The 15,625-nt window shown below is 50.7% G+C and overlaps 4 protein-coding genes across 4 annotated transcripts; 3 read left to right on the forward strand and 1 right to left on the reverse strand.

The window, feature by feature from the left end:
* Positions 1-490: 490 nt before the first annotated feature.
* On the forward strand, positions 491-2,896 carry I303_104341 (uncharacterized protein; the record flags this gene model as incomplete). The annotated part of the gene is made up of 4 exons (XM_018407980.1): positions 491-744; positions 810-2,162; positions 2,230-2,365; positions 2,438-2,896. The coding sequence occupies 4 exons, from the start codon at positions 491-493 to the stop codon at positions 2,894-2,896; spliced, it is 2,202 nt and encodes a 733-aa protein (XP_018263191.1).
* A 1,306-nt stretch (positions 2,897-4,202) lies between these two features.
* Positions 4,203-5,082, forward strand: I303_104342 (uncharacterized protein; the record flags this gene model as incomplete). The annotated part of the gene is made up of 4 exons (XM_018407979.1): positions 4,203-4,363; positions 4,491-4,636; positions 4,698-4,749; positions 4,977-5,082. 4 exons carry the CDS (start codon positions 4,203-4,205, stop codon positions 5,080-5,082), a joined length of 465 nt encoding a protein of 154 aa, XP_018263190.1.
* A 191-nt stretch (positions 5,083-5,273) lies between these two features.
* Positions 5,274-6,962, reverse strand: I303_104343 (uncharacterized protein; the record flags this gene model as incomplete). The annotated part of the gene is made up of 3 exons (XM_018407978.1): positions 5,274-6,223; positions 6,300-6,476; positions 6,557-6,962. The coding sequence occupies 3 exons, from the start codon at positions 6,960-6,962 to the stop codon at positions 5,274-5,276; spliced, it is 1,533 nt and encodes a 510-aa protein (XP_018263189.1).
* A 2,228-nt stretch (positions 6,963-9,190) lies between these two features.
* Positions 9,191-15,512, forward strand: I303_104344 (uncharacterized protein; the record flags this gene model as incomplete). The annotated part of the gene is made up of 7 exons (XM_018407977.1): positions 9,191-12,744; positions 12,800-13,197; positions 13,259-13,427; positions 13,485-13,736; positions 13,797-14,701; positions 14,768-14,910; positions 14,991-15,512. 7 exons carry the CDS (start codon positions 9,191-9,193, stop codon positions 15,510-15,512), a joined length of 5,943 nt encoding a protein of 1,980 aa, XP_018263188.1.
* Between the last annotated feature and the right edge of the window lie 113 nt (positions 15,513-15,625).

Genomic DNA, 15,625 nt, shown 5'->3' on the forward strand with positions numbered 1-15,625 from the left:
GGACCCATCAATCAACAGAGGGTCTAGCGTAGTAGACAGACCGACAGCATCGGCCATCACCATCACTAACATCAACATCAAATAAACAATAAGGCCCCGCCACTAGATCATCATCATCCGGGACTGGTCTCGTCTTCAGAACAATACTCTTAGCTTCCTTGGTCAAGCTAAGACCCAACATCAACAATAACAAAAGGATCAGCTCCCTGTTCAGTCATCGATCAAGGACATCCAGTCTTGTAATGGATTAGGTTTATAGTTATCTGTCCTGGATCAAGTCCGGCTCATTCACCAAAGAGGCCGTCACACGTACGCCCTACGTCGTCAATAAAAGGATTCAGTAAGCACACGGATCCGACATTACTCAACATCATCATATAGTCAGCTTGTAAACAAACACATACACCTTTGTGTTGCCACCCAGTCCCCATCTTTCCCTTCCTTCTCTCAACAATACTTGACATACCCCATCATCACCTAACCGCTCACCATGCCTTCCCCACCACCACAACCTGTACCAGCACCTAAGCAGCGCACATCAAATCCACATGGAGGAGGTAATCTGAACGCACCGCAGTCCATACGCATGGGCGCATCACCCATGTCATATGGCGCTATGACAGGTATAAGCTTCACAAATGGAGGAGGATTCTCGTTCGAGAACAAGCCCAGGAGCGTAAAATGGGGTAATGCTGGAAGCGGGCCTATGGGAAGTTATGGTGCCAGATTCTATGGGGATGCAGGGTGAGTTCATCGAACTCCTCTATCGTATGTTTGATGACTAACGGTCAAGTGATCCTGGACCACAGGGGTGACTCACCGACGATACCATTTTCCACGTCCATAACGATGGACCCTTCCTCCTTTGCCGCTTCCGCACACGCCTTCAACTTACCCTCAGGCTCCATGTCCTCTTCATATAATCGACGTTCGTACGCGGCAGTCGCATCCTCGATACCGCGCAATGACCAGTTCAACCTTTCCTCTTCATTCGCTTCAATGTCCTTTCAACCTATGTCTCTAGGTACTTCCTACTCCAAGTCGCAAGTCACAAACATGATGAAGAACAAGCCTAGATCGGATGCGGAATTGACACAAGCTTACGAGTGTTGTGGGACAACTCATTCCGGATTACATGCTCTGCTGGAGCACGTCGAAGATTGTCATCCATTCTCAGACCCGAATATACCTCCGGATAGCAATAACAACGCTAAGAGTAACAATAATAACCCCGGTGGCTTCTCGCCTGTGACAAATGCCATGGACCTCGACTTGGATGATGTGGAACAAGCAATACCCACAAAAACCTCAGCGACAGCGACAACGTCAGCTCGATCTAGCATATCCCCCAATCTGACTAATCCGGTACCTGTCCCATCTTACCCTCTTCCTGGATCAGGAAGCAAAGCCACCACACCTACGGAGCAAGCCTCAATAGGCAAATCACCCTTGAAATTATCCGATGTGTTGAAATCCCCGCCAGAGGTAGAGCCAACTTTATCAACAGGCAACATAATCGGAAACAAAGCTTCCAACCTTACTTTGACTCGGACTGGATCGGCCGGATCGAGTCCACCTGAAGGCAGTCTAGCTACTCCAACTACATCAACGGCACCTTCGCCGGTCTTCACTCAACCGAAGATCAACGCTGCTCGACCGAACTTCTTAGGTTCAGCAGGAGGAGTCAGGCCAGCAGCGCAACAGATGAGATTAGACAGAGCTTTCAACGAGGTCGTTGCTGGGCCAAAAACAACGACTGCTACGAACACCGAAGATGCCAAATCAACCGTACCGACTGCTGTTGCTCCCGGCGTATTGTTCGCTTCTGCTGTGTCAAGTCTCGGTATTCCGACGATACCTCCCGGTCAACAGAAACCGAACGCAGCCGCCAGCGGCACCGCCTCGGGCGCTGTGGCCGGTGCTGCGACTGGTGCAGACAGCGGGACAGTGACGCCATCCGAGGAGGTGACCGAAGGTAGTGCCATGGCGGGTAACACGACGCCGAACAAGGGATTCACTGGCGTCAACGGATTCGGCGGAAACGACGTGCAATTACCTCAACCTTCGTTATTCTCCAGTCATAGGCCGTGGAGATGTCCTAATCCAGGTTGCAACAAGGCATACAAGCAAAGCAATGGGCTGAAATATCATCAGATGAAAGGGTGAGTCATTGTTGAACTCGTTCTTAAGATGTGAATACATATCACTGACTCTGGTTCCTCTTCCCAGTCAATGCGACTTTGCAATTCATGATGCCGTTGATCTTGGTTTGTCCGTCGAAGAAGCTGAGGAGAGGAATAGACCGTTTGTATGCGCTGTAGGAGCCGGATGTAATAAGAGGTATCGACAGATGAACGGATTGAAGGTGAATTTATTAGTGATCTAGTCTCGTCAGCGAAAACGTCAGTGACAATTGCTAATACGGTATCAATCATAGTACCATTACTTGAATTCAGGTGAACACGGACAATATGGTCTTCGAATGCTCCAGAACGGTACACACCCTCACCCTCCTTCAGTACCAACGACCACCTCCAATTCCGTGCATCCACAAACGAAATCAGCCACGTCCACACCTACCCGACCAACGGGAACAGCCCGTCCAGCAGGTGCGCCATACGCTATACCGTCCCATGCAAACGCAGCGAACGGCACGCAAATACGGAACGCTGTAGGTGGACATGGATTACCTCGAATGGGCACATGGCCCGCCCAACGAACGGTAAACGGCTCGAATGCAACGCCCAACAGCGCGGCGAGACCGGTCGGACAAGGTGTTCCGGTGAAACCTGCACCTCAGCCTCAACCTACCCCGATCACCAAAGGTAGAGACGCGGTGCTCTTTGCTGCGGTCGGCGAGGATCCGATGGATGTGATCGGACGAATGGACTCGTAGTGAGGATCGAGAAATGCGAAAAGCCTCCTTCATATCAAGAATATCATGGACACAGTTCACAGTCCACACAGTCCACAGTCCATCGAGACAGAACAAATCCGTCGACATCCAGACCTTTTGGTCCAATTGTCGCTATCCTCGCCCGACGTTTGACGATCGGTGAAACCCACCACAAATCGCCATTCCCACAATTACTTCTACAGGTTTTTCAAGAAGAGTCGATATAACCAGGAAATGGCGTAAGGAAAAAGTAGCATATAACTACGTGCATGTCTGCATGTGTACAAGCAGGTTGCGAGTACTGAGTGCGACGACCCAAAAGGTGACATCTGCTTGAATCGATCTTATATCAAAGTCATTTTATCTCTTCATAAACTCTATTCCGTATCTCATGTTTAGTTCTTCGTACTTTGTACCTCGTATTGTCTTTACACCCTCACCGCACTATTTCCCCTCATTTTCAGTGTACAATCTTGAAATGTAATTCGACCTTGCAGTACATGACATCAATCGATCACTATAACATCTCTCATCCATCCATCTTGACTTGTTGTTCTTCATTTCTTCCTCTACACTACACCGCACTTGAGCTCATCCCGACTCATAGTAGTACTGTACATGCAAATCATCGTATATATGTAGATGCATCTGGTCACATGCCCTTGCGTGCGAGATGGTAAATGGATCATTCGACAGAGATTGCTTCGCACAGCCTAATCAGCCAAGGTAAAATCGTACCCCTACGATAACAGACCCAATTACCCGGATCTGTATTATATTGCAATGATAGCCGACACTGTATGAGAAGGGACAAGACTTTGTGCATATTTGAATTGAGTGAACGATCGGATCAACGCCCCAGCCACGGTCACGGCCACGGCCGCAGCCACAGCCACATTTGATTGTGCTCACAGCTGGTCCAGTCGAAGTGGCAATCTAGGCATCAGTGTTGAAGATCTCTACAAACAACTAAACAAACAATCGCTCAATCGCACGAACCGAAAGCGGCACTTTGGGACTCTGGGACTTTGGGATGAGGAGACGAAACATACAGATGCAGATGCAGATAATATATATAAGAGGATGATCTACAGATCGATATGGTACTTCTTTTTCTCCTCAACCAATAAACCAGATCAAACCAAACCAAATCCCAAATCCCTCTTTTTCTCACTTTCAGCCATTGTTTACGGCGCTTCATTTCGCTCTTTCAGTCGTTTTTTTTTCTCTCGTTTTTTTTTTACTTTCATACAGTCTTCGCTTTGACAAATCCATCATACTGTATTCCATTCCATTCGACGAAAAGATGTTCGCTACCAGGATCACCATCTTCGCTCTCCTCTCGATGGTCTATGCCTCCGCCGTCCTTGCCGCACCTATAGCTTCTCCCGGTGGCGAGGGCGGCTCGGCTTATACCGGTGTAGGCGGACAGGCTAGTGGCGGAAGTGTCCAACGAATCTCTGAAGCGTAAGTGGTTCCATTATGTTTTTTGGGGTTTTTTTTTTCTTTTAATTACACTGTTGCAGGCGCATGCGTTCCTTTTCGGAAAGACTAAGAGGCTATTCAGCTCATCATGCTATGTATTGCATTGCAGCGGTCTACTGAACCTCGACATACTCAATATCGGATCGAACAATGCCGGGTCTGGCGGTTCGGCAGATTCAGGTTCCGCCTTCGGAGGAGCTGCTTGCGGCTTGGGAAGTGTGTTTGGCGCTGAAAATGGCGGTTCTGCTTATACTGGTATGTCAAGCATTTGCAGACGACTTGAGCACTAGCTGATATTTATGTGTGATTCTGAAAGGTGCTGGGGGTCAAGCTAATGGTGGAAATGTCGTTGAACAATCCTACGGAGGGTGAGTGTCATTGCCATCCTGCTACAATCGATAAATAAGTTCTCAGACATCTCCTCTGAGCTTATGCTGATCATTATATTCATCTACTATATAACATAAATCTTGAAAACATATAACAACATACACACATATTTTGATCTGATTCGATTCGATAAACAACTCATTCCCCAAATACTGTGACCCATTCTTGTCTTTATCTCACCCAACGACACCATCAACGCCCGCAGTTTGATCAACTTACACGCACTGAACATCGGATCAGGTAACGCAGGAAACGGCGGATCTGCCGATTCCGGTTCTGCTGTGGGCGGAAACTCGGGGTGTCTTCTCTAAGCGTCGTTACAGTACAGTATTGGTGGGATGCTCGAGCCAATCAAATTTTGTTTCACAATTTGCTATTTCCCTTATGATATGACTTGATATGATATGATACCAGATTTTCCTGTTGGATGTATGTTCAAGATTACCCTTGACGCGAATTCAGAGGATACAGTAGACAGGTCTGTCTTATCTAATCTAAGCTCTCAGTATAGTCTATCATACAATTCCTTCCGCTTGATATCCTCGATGGAGACACCCGAGACCCGACGCTGGTAATCGGAACCGATCTTCAGGCACTCCCGCTCGAAGGTGGAGTACGTTCTCCCTAGACTCGCCGTCAAATGAGACTCGGACGTCCTTCTGACAGGAGGGATTGGCGTGATGTAAGGCGACGCATCGAAAGGCTGGAATCGGCTCGACACGGGTGTTTCGGGAAGAGGCAGTAGTCGAGAGGAAAGCGCGGTATCTCGACTGACCGTGGCCGGCCGGCGCGGGGAGTGTGTGTATGCCTGAGTGTGGCTGTGGCTGTGGCTGTATTCCGGATATTTGCGGGGAGTGGACAGCTCGTAAGAAGGAGAAAAAAGATCATTCGGAGAAGGTAAACAAGGTTTCCGGTCGTGATCGCGATCTCGATCTCGATCATTACCATAGTTATCAAGATCAACTTCGACATAACCATAATTGTGACCGCCGACATGGATGGAGTGTGCACAAGGTGGCGTACTTTGGAAGTATGGGGTCACCGATGACGGGTGAGATGATTTGGGTGTGGGCAAATGAACATGATAATCTTGTGCTTGCGCTTGCGCTTGATTCTTGTCGGTGATGCTGGAGATCGTTTCGGCCGAGAAGACGGAGAGAGAAGTAGATGCACTCGGCCTTCTGGTTGAGGTTGTCTTTATCGTCAGGCTATTCTTGTTGGCAGCTGCGTTTCGCTCTTTCTTGCTGGCGAGCTTGGGTACTTTTGGCGTCTCCGTGAAATACCGCGTGATCAAAGGAGGTATCGCAGCTGTTCTGAGATCGAGATCTTCTGATACCCCGATCAGTCTATTCAGTTGTTTCGGGAAATTCCAGTCGGCCCCAAGGGTATATACGGTAGGCGCAGCCTCATCGTCGTTATTCTTGCCCTCCTCAGTGGTCAATAGGTCACGTACTAAGTAATGAGGTCGGCAATCAAGTAATTTAGCTTCCCACTGTTTACATTTTAGTCGGCGAAAAGATGCACTCACGTTGCTTGCTGAGCTCCTTCCTGCCCTTGAGGACTTGCGCATGTGACGAGATGAGCTTCCGAGAACATCCCTCTCCAGTGGCCAGGGTCACCACTTTGGCAATAATCTCGTTCCTCCCGCAAGGCTTTCCGAACAAGGGAAGCTTCTGTCTCCCTACAGGAGGAATCGCCACCACACCTACATTGTGTACAGCCTCATCAGCGTCTCCTCAGTTTCTGAATGACTGATCTGGGGGAGTCCATTGAGGGATGACTCACATGTGAGGTATACGAATTCCTTCCTAGGCGGCCATCTTTCGGGTGCACTAGACGTCGTACCACTAGTCCCGCCACTGGCGGTACTCTCTACGCTGCTTTCCTTCTTTCTTTTCGGCCTTGGCTTCACATCTTCTTCATCAGCCGCCGAGGATGCTAATGAGCGCTTCCGTGCGTTTTGCTGTGGACTGGGAGCGCTGAACTTGATCCCGGCAAGTATCTCTGCAGTCACCAAGTCATCTTCAGCGGATGAGGAAGACTGATCGAGGACTGGGCTGGAAAGATCAGGTGCAGACTGTGCAGGAGCGGTATTGGGCAGGTAGAAAGACGGTGATATCTCGACGGAGTGTTTCCAGACTTGGTGGAATGCTTCTTCAGCCGTTATTGGAGATCCTGTCCACGCGGCCATGTTGTCCTTCCTGAAGTCCAGTGGTGGCAAGAGCTGGTATGGTAAGATGTCGATGGGTTTGAACCCTCTCAAAGGGACAATCGAACGGTGAGACTGAAGTTTGGGAGGAGCAGAGCTATAGAAGAGGGACACGGACACGACCCAATTGGGATCAGAAATACTAGATCAGCGGCAGAATGTGTTTGGTATCCGGAGGTGCTAAGCAACTACAGGGAACCGGGTCGATTAATTGGTCATCCGGCTTGCAATGTCTTCGAGCCAGACAAGGAGGAGCATGCACTCGTGTAGGTTGAAGGGATGCGACGTCTGAGTGCACAGGCACGTTGAGGCTAACAAGATCTGAAAGCACTATGGCCTCGAGGCGATTTGTCGATTGAAGGTTGATTTGCAATCTGTTTCGGCGAGGTATGTTGGTCTACAAGTCAATATTGATTCTACCTAAGACATCTATGAGGACCACTTTTGCTTATCCTTCTTGCTCTCTCCAGGTAAACCTTTGTATCTAGCTAAGCTCGTGGTAGTGACTGTGGCTGATATTGCGGTAGGCGCAAGAAGAATTTCTCCATGATATGAATGATATCCAAAAGGATTCATCCATACTTATACTTGCACGACTTCAATCTATTGGTTCGATGTAAAGGCCTCTGATTTCTAATCTGGCACTGTTGTTTGACGAGATCGGACGATTGAGGAATGACAAGCAGAGTGAGGTATCACATCTGATTTGGAAATACTCGCAAACAATGAATCAAACGGCGAGATGGAATGTGTACTTGCACAGTAAGGAATGAATCAGATGTATGGATGTAGCTATCTGAGAATGCGGCATGTATATAATGGGTGACCTCATGGTACGTTAGTGGAATCAGGGCATGACAGCCAGGCAGGTTAGTCAAGCTTATGAGCCAAGATTCAGTCGATTCCAGCAAACCTTCACATACGCAATTTAATTCAGATGCCGAAACGGAAAATGTCAACTTGTTTTAGTCAGGTAAAACAGATACTTGTAGAGACGCGGTCAGGCGAAAGAGCAGAGATTTTGAAAGAAATCTGATTAAGTGAATGCCATCTTGTGGAGGAGTGTAACTTTCTTTAGCTTTGCCTATGGAAGCTCTCATGCCTAAGGATAGAATCTGATGATACCCGCAAAGAATTGCGGTCTACTTCTTGTGTGATGGCATGTATGGGAAGACGAGTAGATTCCATTGAATGGGTGGAAGGGAATTGAACGGGTGGCGATAAGACTGAAACGCGAGCAGTCTCTCTCACACACATGTCAGCCACAGATCTTGGGCATTTCGGCACAGGGCGAAAACTACATGGCACAAACATCTGCCCTGTCCCGTGGTGCGAAGTTTGCAATTCTCGCCGAATTACAAGAAAGATTGTGACGGAAAGAAAAGTAGCTGGACTTGAAGTGTACTGAGGAAATGACAAAATTAGCTTTTGCTGGAATAGGCACGGTCAAGCTGGTCGGGGAGTTTTGATGAGGGGGAAATAAGCAGGCGAAACGGCAATTTCCTGCCGAATGCTGCAATTTTGGCGAATTCCGGCATGGGCTGGCTCTGCGCTTCCGCTTGACAAGCACACACACGTCAGGGAGCGGGGACAGCCCTGTGCATCGTCATAGGGCGCGATCCGGATGCTTCTAGTCTACTCTAGAAAATAGATCAATAGACTTGTGTGAGAGAGCTGGCAAACCTCAAGATCTCACCTTCTAGGAAAGTATCACAAAGTGCGTACTTCAGGCGGGCCATCGGTCCTAGAGTCTAGTCAATTCATCATCGGCCAATCCGGCTGCTTTTGTGATTTCCACCTCAATCGATACGTCGTCTGGTGACTGCAGCAGCTTTTACACTATCTGCGTATTGAACACTGAACACTGAATGTCCACAGCGTTCAGCAAGAAGCCAGCTCCTGAGTGACTCGATCTGTATACAGTCTTGAGCCCCATCTTGTCGAAGCATGAAACGCTTGCCGTTAACGCATACCTTGGGCCGTCGGAGCAGGGGGGGGCCAAGAGCTATTTTGCTGGTGAAGAATGACGTTGTTCTCACGTGTAATTTTGATTCCGCTTCCACGTTTACCCTGCCACGCGTTTGTCCTCTTTCATGACCTCTTACATTCCATTGGACTTGTGGTCATGGTCATGACCTTGTCCGAAGTGATAAACCTCCATCTCCAGCATCCTTGAGACGGTCATACAATTTAGGTATACAGATGCCGAAATGACAGATCAAGACAACTCTGAAGGAGTCAAGATCGGGCAGCCTGAAAATCGACCGCAAATCACGAATGGCGATCTCTTCGGGAATGACTTGAAAACGGACACGGAGGATGTGTTCGCTCAGCTGGAAACGGAGGGACACGATCCATTTGAAGGAATAGCAGGAACCGAAGAAACTCACGAATTGCCCACAGAACAAGAGGAGAGAGTATTCGCCGATGCCACTCAATTGGCCGACGTCGTACCCCTTCAGCAAGAGCATCCTTCGCCTCCTCCACCCGACGAAATTCAGGCGCCTCCTTCCGATGAGCAGCCAACAGTCCAGTCAGCAGAGATAGCGGTCGCAGAGCCTGCAGTCGACCAGCCATTAGAAGGAGCAGACCCAGGTGCTCAGGATTTTAGCGATCTGTTAGCCGAGTTCGAAGCGGAAACCGAATTAGAACCCAAGATGCCTCTGATCTCAGACGATGTGCCAAGTCCGTTTTTCGGGCAAGCTGGAGAGACCTTGCAAATACAGGAAACGCATGAACACCGGGCGGCACAAAATGAGGTATTGGATGTCCCGAAAGCAGCCTCCGCTCTATTTGAAGATGACTCCGCCGATCCGTTTGCCGAACTCACGCAGCAAGATACGACGGACACATCTTCCAAGCCGACGTCTCCCTCGCCGGTACCCAGTCTGTCTATCGAGCACTCGCAAGCTGATGCCAGACCATCTGGTTTAGGCATAGATGCTGCAGGAGACACCTCGTTCAATAGCATGTTCTCGGATGCCAGCAACTGGCTCGGAGACACAACTGTGGATGAGTCAATGCAGATCTCACCAATGGAAGTTGGGCAGAAGTCGGATGATGATGGACAAGAGCCTCTGGACTTTGAGATACCTCAAGGCTGGTATGACGACGACGGAGAATGGCATTGGTATACGGACGAAGAGAAGGAGCAGGTGAAGCAGACGATGTTGGGGCAAATGTCATATGGAGGCGAGGAGGAACAAGTCGATGAGATGCGACGATCTCCGTCAGGTAAGTGGACCGAATTGCGCATAGCGAAAAGATCTATTCTGCGCAAGGCAGAGCTAACATTCTTTATAGTCGACCGATCTCTCCGCTCCTTCAGTCCGGCCTTGCAAGGCGGAGTGTCCGAAAATGCAGCTCGGCGTACACCTCAACCAGACACGCCTTCGAGGTTTTCAAGCAGCTCTTATGATCCGTATGCACCCTCTACAGCCCAGCCATCGGGCACTTCTACCGCATACCCCATGACGAGTACAACAACATACACCAGCTCCGCTTATGAGCCGTACTCGGGTGTGCCTAGCAATGCGCCATACAGCTCCACGTCAAGCTATAACTCGCACATCACCGCCGGACAATCGACATATGACCCCTATGCGCCATCAGTAAATCGTCCCTTAGATGGTTATACGCCCGCTGGTCAAGGTAATGTCAATACTCCGGCCGGCGGCATCGCGCCGAATCCTTACGGATCCGCAAGTACCGCTCGAAGTGCTCTATCTGTGGTTGCGAAGCCGGACCCTCCCAGACCTCAACCACCGCGGATGACTTCGAATGCTTATGATCCCCCTTTCCTGAAACCACAGAAAAGTTTCGTCAGGGCTGCATCGGCTTTGCCCTCGACGAGCTCTCCATCGTTCGCGATGCCTCCCTCTCTCACTGCGTCAACGCCACCAGCAAGCTCAACGCCGCCCCCACCTCCCGTTGGTCCAGCCCGCCGAGCTCAGCATGACGCAAGACCATCGAGTCGAGGTCCAGCGTTTGCTGCACCACCAAGAGCAGTAGAACAGTCTCAATCACTGTCCTCTGCGCACAATGAGCATGTTTCGCCCTACAATTTACCGCCCCGTCCTCCTTCCGCTTCGCAAGGTCAACGCTTGAGTGACTATGAAGCTAATCCATCTCCTCCAAAGCCTCTATATCGACCGTCGCCATCTGCGTTCGATCCCCCGTTACCTCAACCGTCTTTCAGGGCGCCTTCAAGGACAGCAAGCGCAGCTTCTCAGCACAATTATAGCTCGTCGCCTCTGCCGCCATCCGGTCCTCCCAGGTTCGCCCCGGCCCCCAAAGCGAGCGAGTCGCCGTATACCGCTCCTCGGCCATTAAGTAGGGGACCGCCCTCCCGTCAACCTTCGCCGATGTTTGCTGCTCGACCCCCCTCGCGACCCGATGTGACCCAGCGAATGCGGTCGCCACCTGCCAGTACCCAGTCTCTGAATGTAGAACAGCTCCTGTCGCCGCCGTCAATGCATGATCGACTACCTGAGCAGCAGAACAGACGATCACTTGATGATGTCAGACCTCCAGGCGTTCATGGCCACGAGGGACTTCTTGGTACCGATCGCCAAATCTCTCATGACGACTACGATGTCAATTTTAAGCGCCACATCTCTCCGCCCGTGTTGTCAAGGCGGTATGACGAAGAAGGCGAAGATGATGGCATCAATGAATACCCATACACGCCTATCGGCGAGAACGAAGAAGAGCGCAGATCTGATCCTGGACAACCGCATCATACCGCAGATGGAGTTTTGTCGCATACTTCACCCTATGGACAATCGACTCATCCCATCCGCAATGTCCCCTCAAACGATCCTTACGCGCCTGCCGAGTCTCTAGGTCTGTCGACACAGCACTCACCTCAAGATAGGCATCCTCGCTCTGATATGCACGGTCTATCTGCATATGCCCACGAAAATGTGGTTGATCTAAACGACGAAGCTTATGGGTCTCGCAATGGCGCCAGCAATGACCCTCCTGATCCTTACGCCCCTTCAAAGAGCGATATCTCGCCGCAGAAAGTTCAGGCTTACCCGCATAGATCACAGCCTTCTCGAGGATCTACCAAATCCTATGAACCCTCCATCTATTCGCCTCCTACGTCTACAATGCCTTTAAGCATTCCTCCGCCTTCCAATCCATACGCTCCCGGTCCAGCTCAAACCGCTTCTCCTGCGTACAGTTCCGGCTATGGTATGTCTCCTCCAACAAATAACTATTTCCAGCCCATGCACGCATCGTCTCAATCCACAGACGATACTTACATCCCTCAGCAAGTTCTGGAGCAAAGACCTGTCAGCGAAGATCCACTCGGTCGAACGACTTTAGCAGCGCGCAATACCCCTATTGCTGTTTTTGGCTTCGGCGGTACTCTTATAACGGCTTTCCCCGGTGCAGCTGAATCAGGAGATTTCCATAGAGGTCACTCCCGTGTCCCTTCCTATGGTTACGCATCGGGTCGAGGTCAACTGTGGATCCGAAGTATATCGGAAGTTGCTGCTCCAGCTGCATTGAAGAACGATTCCGCGTTCCCCGGGCCACTCGTGTTTGATCCGTCGACGCCAAAGGGCGCAGCAGGCGACAAGAAAAAGCGGGAGGCTGTCCTGACTTACTTGGGCAGCAGAGCTGAAGAGATCGCAAAGGGCTTACCCTACCTCAAGTCATCAGCAAACAAAGCTCGAAGAGAGGAAGAAGGCAGACTTGTACTCATCAAAATCCTCCGAGCGTTGGTCATTGGGGATGGAAATTTGGCCGGATCGTGAGTGATCTCCGACATTTTCGTTGACGAACTCATCATTAATCTGGAAGTATAGCCCGGAAGTCGCCGACGCTTTACGAGACGCTTTCTCGAGGCCGTCTTCTTCTCCAATATCCACCACTGCGCCCGTAGCATCCTTTGGATCGAATAATTTCGGCTCATCGCTGTACCCCCCTGTGGCTCCGTCATCGGCCTCTCCGGTAGCAGCTAGGGCGGCACAGCTCACTCGTATATCCAGCCTTCTAGCTCGAGGCGACAAGCAAGATGCGGCGCTTTATGCCGCAGACAATGGTTTATGGTCGCATGCCTTGATCATCAGTAGCAATGCAGGAGTGGATTTGTGGAGAGAGATTGTCGGTAGATTTGTGGTTGCCGAGATCGGTCAACAGCCAGAAGGCACAGCTGGTATCAAGGCTTCATACCTCTTATCAGCTGGCATCAACGGCACTACTGGTAAGATCGCTCTCAGCGTTGCAGCGCCAGGGAACATTCAAGCTGATGAATGGGCGCACAGTGGACGAGCTGGTCAAAGCCGCCACTATATCTGAGGACCCCACGAACGACCAATGGCGAGAAGTCATCGGTTCCGTACTGTTCAACGCTAAGCAAGGAGAACACGCTTGTCTGGATGAACTCGGCGCGAAATTCTTGACACTGGGATTGCGTAATGCTGCTCACGCTTGGTGAGCCTTGTTCCTCACTCTGAAGAAATGTATCCTGTCGCTTACACACTGCTTCAGCTTCCTGCTCTCGCCACTCTCGCCTTTCTTCGACTTGACTCCGGCAGCTCATGACAAGACAATCAATCTGACTGCCAATGTCAAGGATGAAGAAGCGGTCATCTTCGCTGAAATCGCTGAGTATGCTCGAAGTCTCGTGCCCACCGCTAAAGGACAAGAAGCGCATTTCGCTGCATTGCCACAATTGCTGCCTTACAAACTGGCCAGAGCTTGGAGGTTGGCCGAGCTCGGGGAGACTGACTTGGCACAAAGGTGAGTTGCCGTGTCATTCACCGAATGGAATTTTATGAGAGCTCATGCAATTGCGGGCAGATACTGCGCAGCCATCGAAAGTGGCTCAAAGTTCAACAAGAACCTCCCATCGCTGATTTCTCCGGCCTACGCAGCGAGTCTAGAAGACTTACTGGAACGCTTGACCGGTTCACCGTCAATCGATCCTCCCAATGCCCTCGGCTCAGGACGTAAAAACACGAAGCCCGCCATCGACAAGATCGGCTCATGGTTCGAGAGGGGTCTGACCAAGTTCATTGCTGGGGAAGAAGGTGATGGATCCGCACCGAAACCCGCTACTCAGGGTAAAGCTGCTGGACCTTTCGCCCAATTTAGTGCCATCTCCAATGGAAGCAACGCGCCATCGAGAAACACCTCAGTAGCGGACTTCAACAATAACGGTCATTTGGGTGTATCGAGAACCACTTCGCCTGCGTCATCGATGACTCCTCAGTGGGGACACCCGTCGACTGTACCTGCTCATGGACACCCCTCTAGCTCTTCGTCCTCTCAGTATGGCGACCAGTACAACCAACATGATACTTATGGTCGCGGTGATGCAGGAGGTTATTCACCTTGGACCGGTGGCGATGAGCAAAACATGGAGCCTTCAAACTCTTACGGTCAAGATCAAGATCATGGCTACTCAGCTCAAGGTGGTGATGCTAGCGAATTCATCAACCCCATGGCTCAACTCAACCTCGGACCTTCCGCACCAGCTCCCGCGTGCTACGAACCTCAGCCTGAACTCAGGGGCAAGAGTCAGGGCCGACCGGCTTTCGAAGAGGATGACGAAGATGATCTAGGATTCGGGAATGCTGCTCTGTCGAGAGATAGGACACCTAAACCGCCATCGGGCGATGACAACGGTAAGGGTAAAGGAAAGGCGACTGCCAAGGATGATAAGCCTGAGGCTGCGAAGAAAAACGATCCGGCTCCGCCTAAACGTAAGTGACGCCTTATTCGCCGCACTCGGAGCAATGAGCGCTGATTACTGAATGTTTTTGTTCTAGCTGAGCACAAATCCTCCTGGCTGGGAAGGATATGGGGAGGAAAGAAAGAAGGCGAGCAACCTACTGGGCCTGTCAAAGCGAATTTGGGCGAAGAGAGTTCAATGATTTTTGATCCTGAACTGAAGAGATGGGTTGTCAAAGGAGTGAGCGAAATCCGCGTCTCCCTATCTGCAGGATGTCCAAGAAAGCCGAGCTGATGATCTGTGATGGTGATTGTAATCAGGCTAAACCAGAAGCAGCGGGACCATCAGCTCCACCACCTCCGCCTCGAGCTCAAACAGCCTCGCCCTCTCGATCCGCCAGACCGGATGCAGGCAATGGCAATGTCAACAGCAATAGGGCGATGTCAGCTACTCCGCCTCCAGGGCACAGACCACCCCCGCCTTCCATGTCCTCGATCAACGGCGCCGGCGCTCATCCACCCCCACCGATGCCCATGGGTTTCGCACAGAGTGCGGACGGAAGTATCAAACGAATGAAATCGTCTTTACATGAAAGTGTCTCAGCTGCCGATCTACCAAGCGGTCCTCCTGCCTCGTCCTCTGGGGGATCGGCCCCGCCTAGACCGCCTTTACCGGGTAGTGGTAGTGGACCTCCATCTCGGACTTCGTCTAGCGGAGGTGGACCTCCCTCGATCGATGATCTACTCTCGAGACCGCCGAGCAAGAGACCGGCCTCGGCTGCGGCGAAGAAAGGAGCTAGGAACCGGTATGTGGATGTATTCCAGCAGCCTGAGGGACAGTAGTCACTAGTCTATAGTCCATAAATCATTATGAACACGATTGATGTAGGTGTGTGAGAATGAGGTAATGCACAAAAGAAGATAAGGGATGATAAGACATACGGTTTATGTGTACG

This window comes from Kwoniella dejecticola, chromosome 5 (genome assembly GCF_000512565.2).
Source record: "Kwoniella dejecticola CBS 10117 chromosome 5, complete sequence".
In the NCBI taxonomy this organism is placed as follows: Eukaryota; Fungi; Basidiomycota; class Tremellomycetes; order Tremellales; family Cryptococcaceae; genus Kwoniella; species Kwoniella dejecticola.